The 6018-nt window shown below is 37.9% G+C and overlaps 1 protein-coding gene across 1 annotated transcript in view; it reads left to right on the forward strand.

The window, feature by feature from the left end:
* The window catches only part of TTN (titin), a 283199-nt gene that overhangs the window by 186080 nt on the left and 91101 nt on the right, over positions 1–6018 (forward strand). Inside the window, 12 exon segments of the mRNA XM_015561820.1 lie at positions 186–316; positions 1279–1447; positions 1543–1809; positions 1912–2178; positions 2265–2543; positions 2628–3036; positions 3153–3277; positions 3383–3649; positions 4423–4692; positions 4778–5080; positions 5176–5478; positions 5749–5936. Coding sequence (XP_015417306.1) covers positions 186–316; positions 1279–1447; positions 1543–1809; positions 1912–2178; positions 2265–2543; positions 2628–3036; positions 3153–3277; positions 3383–3649; positions 4423–4692; positions 4778–5080; positions 5176–5478; positions 5749–5936 — 2978 coding nt within the window.

The following is a 6018-nucleotide window of genomic DNA, read 5'->3' on the forward strand; positions in this document are numbered from 1 at the left end:
TGTACACACTGCTTTGTCACACTAATAGATTTTATGGCTGACATATATGTGACATCTTTGAAGCTTAGTTTTTTAAAAGCTGAATGTATGTGATTTCAGTTGCAGATTCATGCCTTTCTGCCATAGACAAGACTGGTCATAGTGCTTTAAGCTGCATTATTGTGAATTCTGCTAACTTCTCAAAGATTATGCTTGTTGCACTAAACAAGATGCTGTTTCTTTGCTACCGGTGTTTCCTTTGACAATATCAACTTTCAACTCTGGAGAGTATCAGTGGGAATTTTTCTTCCAGTTATTATTCAAGAGAACTGACCTGGTGATAGAGAGATGGTAGATAGATAGATAGATATAATTAGTTGGACCTCTGGTGTTTCCTTTGACAATGTCAACTTTCAACTCTGGAGAGTATCAGTGGGGATTTTTCTTCCAGCTATTATTCAAGAGAACTGAGCTGGTGATAGAGAGATGGTAGATAGGTAGATAGATAGATAGATAGATAGATAGATATAATTAGTTGGACCTATAATACGCCACATTATTTTATTAAAATTACAGATATATAAAAAGCAAAATATCATACCTAAAGGGCAGCTCCAAGTGATTTCAAAATCAATATAGCTTATTAAGATGACTAGGACCTTAGCCACATGGAATAAAAAAATTAATCGCACCTATCTCTGATAATCATTCTACTTTTAGCTTAAAGATTATTACTTTAGTATGAAATACATACTTGATTTAATTGTTCTCTTTTTAGTATTATTTATTTACTATTCCTTGAAAAATACTGGACTCACAATCAGGAGATTTAGACATTATCAGTCTGAACCATATGAAATTGCTGTTTTCTTAGGTTAAAAATAATCACATATCAGCAACTTCATATGTCTCAACTGAGTATTCCTGTTTGCTTACCATTAATCACCATTTGAATCTCAGTTTACACATCCAGAAAACAAATTGGTCTACATGATGCCTGAAGCCCTCTATGGCTCTCAACTTACACAATCCCATCATGTTTAATAAGTGATAATAGTATCACAGCAGCTCATTTAGTAATAATTGAAGAAGTTTGTTCTTGATTTTATCAAAATTTATTTTACAATTGCAGTTGACATATTTTGGGGGGGGCTGAGTTGTATTTACCATTTTGGTTCTTCATACTACAAAACCTATTGGTTGCTTTAAAAAAAAACACTAAGGATCATATTTCTCTTGATACTTATCTGAAGGAACAACAAGAAAACGGATAAAGATATTTATTTATCTTAAATATAGGTCCAGTGGTTTAAAGATGGTGCTGAAATTAAGAAGGGCAAAAAATATGACATCATATCTAAAGGAGCAGTGCGCATCCTTGTCATCAACAAATGTCTCCTGGATGATGAAGCAGAATATTCCTGTGAAGTAAGGGCAGCACGAACTTCTGGCATGCTGACAGTACTGGGTAAGAGTAAAGTCTTTCTTTGCAGAAGTTTATGTGTTGGGGGAAAAAATAATAATTTCCATTGTAACTCAATTTTTAAAAAATTATTCTTGCAGAAGAAGAAGCTGTCTTTACAAAAAATCTTGCCAATATTGAAGTTAGTGAAACAGACACTATAAAACTGGTCTGTGAAGTCTCCAAGCCTGGAGCGGAAGTGATTTGGTACAAAGGGGATGAAGAGATCATTGAAACAGGAAGATATGAAATACTCACTGACGGACGAAAGAGAATTCTGGTCATTCAGAATGCCCAACTTGAGGATACAGGCAGCTATAACTGCCGACTCCCAAGTTCTCGAACTGATGGCAAAGTCAAAGTACATGGTATGACAATTACTGTGAATAATATTTTAAGAAATTTATATTTGTTATATTCAAGCTTCAAATGCTTAAGTTTTCAATATCTTGCAACTCTTTTCTTCCCAGAACTTGCTGCTGAATTTATCTCAAAGCCTCAAAACCTTGAAATACTTGAAGGAGAAAAGGCTGAATTTGTCTGTACTATATCAAAGGAAAGCTTTGAAGTCCAATGGAAGAGAGATGATAAGACACTTGAATCTGGCGATAAATACGACATTATTGCTGATGGCAAGAAGAGGGTCCTAGTTGTGAAAGATGCCACATTACAAGATATGGGCACTTATGTCGTCATGGTTGGGGCTGCCAGAGCAGCAGCTCACTTGACAGTAATTGGTAAGTTTGTTTTTGCTTCTATAGTTTACTCATATTTGTATCTTTGGGCTTTCTTCATACTATAAAGTCTTGTTGGTTGCTTTCAGAAAAACTCAAGATCATAGTTCCTCTTAAGGACACCCGCGTGAAAGAACAACAAGAAGTCGTCTTCAACTGCGAAGTCAATACGGAAGGTGCGAAAGCCAAATGGTTCAGAAATGAGGAAGCCATATTTGATAGTTCAAAATACATCATTCTCCAAAAAGACCTGGTCTACACCCTCAGAATCAGAGATGCGCGATTAGATGATCAAGCCAGCTATAATGTGTCTCTGACCAATCATAGAGGTGAAAATGTTAAGAGTGCAGCCAATCTGATAGTGGAAGGTAAGTCACTTCTATGGCATGAGTGATTTTTACAATCAATTTTTATTATGAAAACAAAATCAGCATTATTCTTCTTTACAACAGAGGAAGACCTTAGGATTGTTGAGCCTCTTAGAGATATTGAAACAATGGAAAAGAAATCTGTCACATTCTGGTGCAAGGTGAATCGTCTCAATGTAACACTGAAATGGACCAAAAATGGAGAAGAAGTGGCTTTTGACAACCGCATTTTATACAGAATTGATAAATATAAGCACTCTCTCATTATTAAAGACTGTGGCTTCCCAGATGAGGGTGAATACATTGTCACTGCTGGACAAGATAAATCTGTCGCTGAGCTTCTCATCATAGAAGCTCCTACAGAATTCGTGGAAAACTTGGAAGACCAGACAGTCACCGAGTTTGATGATGCTGTCTTCTCCTGCCAGCTGTCCAGAGAGAAAGCAAATGTAAAATGGTACAGAAATGGGAGAGAAATCAAAGAAGGCAAAAAGTAAGCAAAAGCTTCTTAATCTCTATTTCTGTATACACACACACACACACACACACACACACTTTTGGCAATTTAGTGGTGTGCAAGCTAACCAGCAAGTCAACCTCTCTTTTTAGATACAAATTTGAAAAAGATGGGAGCATACATAGACTTATTATCAAAGATTGCAGACTGGATGACGAATGTGAATATGCCTGTGGAGTAGAAGACAGGAAGTCACGAGCTAGGCTCTTTGTGGAAGGTACGTATTAAGTGAAAGGACAATTTTAGCATTAGTATCAGTTTATGAAAGTTGTTGCTCCAAATACAAACATATTTGGATTATGATTTCACATTTTCTTTTCAGAAATCCCTGTTGAGATCATCAGGCCTCCCCAAGATATCCTCGAAGCCCCTGGGGCTGATGTCATCTTTTTGGCTGAGCTCAACAAAGATAAGGTGGAGGTTCAGTGGCTAAGAAATAACATGATTATTGTCCAGGGTGACAAGCACCAGATGATGAGTGAGGGAAAGATACACAGGCTACAGATTTGTGATATTAAGCCCCGTGACCAGGGCGAATACAGATTTATCGCCAAAGACAAAGAAGCCAGAGCTAAGCTTGAACTGGCAGGTAAGTCCCTTTCTTTTATTTTCAAACATCCCCACAATGTCATAGATGCTGTGTAAGTTTCAGGTTTCACAGTTAATTAATGAGATAATGCTTGTGAATGCCCCTTATTTCTGTTAAGCCTTATCCTCATGTTAACTCTGCTAATTTCTCTTACAACGAAGTGTCCTGAGTAAAGGGACACTGATAGCATTCCTCTCTACACGCCAGAATCTTGAACAATCTTTGTCACATGGCACCTGTTCACTGCTTTCTAGGACTAACCTGGCACCTTGAGAGTCTTCCCAGAAAACCCAGACCTTGCAATAACCCAATTCTCTTCTCCAAACCCCTGTGGGGCCTCTTAGGTCTGTTCTCACCTTGACCTAAGCTTCTAAGACAGCCTTATAGGTTGTTATTATGAAAAAGCCATTAGTGTCTGTCTTATACATAAGAAAAAAAATGTGTCTGGTTTATTTTGAACTAAGTGTGAGGTGCCTAATTTATTTATTTTTAATGGGAAACTTGTTTTGCACTATATCTAGTCCTCTGTTATTACTTTTGGCAAAGAATAGAGCTCTGATGGTTTTATATTATCCTTAATTCTCTCTTCTCCAGTCTGATAATTTGCAATATGAGAACTCTAAACTCAGTGTGCTCTGCTGAAAAGTTAGTGTGATATACATGTAAGGTTATGTAGCCAATATTTGCTAACAAATGCATAGTAAAGAAGCTGTGGTGTAGCTGGACTACAAAAGCATAACTCAAAGGCATTGACATGTCACTTTTCTCACTAGCGGCACCTAAAATCAAGACAGCTGATCAAGACCTTGTGGTTGATGTCGGCCAGCCTCTGACAATGGTGGTGCCCTATGATGCCTACCCCAAAGCAGAAGCTGAGTGGTTTAAAGACAATGAAGCTCTGTCATCAAAAACGGTCGATACTACAGCTGAACAAACTTCCTTCAGAATTTTAGAAGCCAAGAAAGGAGACAAAGGGAGATATAAAATTGTGCTTCAGAACAAACATGGAAAAGCAGAAGCATTCATCAATTTAGAAGTGATTGGTAAGCCCTGAGTCAATTGGACTTAATTGGCAAAGCACAATTAAAAGCATGGTAACGCACTAAAAAAATTACATGTGCATTTCAGATGTTCCTGGACCAGTGCGTAACTTAGAAGTGACAGAAACATTTGATGGTGAAGTGGGCCTCGCTTGGGAAGAACCATTAACTGATGGTGGAAGCAAAATCATAGGTTATGTTGTTGAAAGACGTGACATCAAGAGAAAGACCTGGGTTCTGGCCACTGACCGGGCAGACAGTTGTGAGTTTACTGTCACTGGACTACAAAAAGGAGGAGTCGAGTATCTATTCCGTGTGAGTGCAAGAAACAGAGTTGGCACTGGTGAACCAGTAGAGACTGACAATCCGGTAGAAGCAAGGAGCAAATATGGTAAGAATTTTTAAAATAAATTGCAGATTAGCTTATCTCTGCTTTTATCCCTGATATAACCAAAGGCTATATTTTTTTTCTGTGATGAAATCCAGATGTTCCAGGCCCTCCTCTGAATGTGACCATCACTGATGTGAATAGATTTGGTGTCTCATTGACATGGGAACCACCAGAGTATGATGGAGGTGCTGAGATCACAAACTATGTCATTGAACTAAGGGACAAGACTTCTATCAGGTGGGACACTGCCATGACAGTAAGAGCTGAAGACCTATCTGCAACAGTCACTGATGTGGTGGAAGGACAGGAGTATAGTTTCCGGGTCAGAGCCCAAAACCGAATTGGAGTTGGGAAACCAAGTGCAGCCACACCCTTCGTCAAAGTTGCTGATCCAATTGGTAAGCCCATCAAAAAAAAGGGGGGAAGAGGGGAGTAACACCTTCATGAAATCCAGAAATTAAGCCTATCAATTAAAATAAATCAAATTAAAATTAATGAAAAGGTAGAACATCAGGAAAATTTGAAAATCATAAAAAATGTAGATTTCTGCTTCTATTTAATGAATTCAGTAAACCTGATATTTTAATGGGGATGATAGAAATGGTTCCAGCACTGCCTTAATACATTGTCACTGATTTAAATGGTATGCTCCAACTTTTTCATTCCAGAGAGACCAAGTCCTCCTGTGAACCTAAATTCCTCAGATCAGACTCAGTCATCAGTTCAGCTCACATGGGAACCTCCTCTGAAAGATGGAGGAAGCCCAATCCTGGGCTACATAATAGAACGATGTGAAGAAGGGAAAGATAAATGGATCCGTTGCAATATGAAACTGGTCCCTGAACTGACCTACAAGGTAGGGCATTTGTATCTAAAAACTATATTCAGTGTATGATCATGCATTTAAATGTATATGTTTTTTACAAATGTTTGATTCA

Source organism: Myotis davidii, unplaced genomic scaffold (assembly GCF_000327345.1).
Source record: "Myotis davidii unplaced genomic scaffold, ASM32734v1 scaffold370, whole genome shotgun sequence".
Taxonomy (NCBI): Eukaryota; Metazoa; Chordata; class Mammalia; order Chiroptera; family Vespertilionidae; genus Myotis; species Myotis davidii.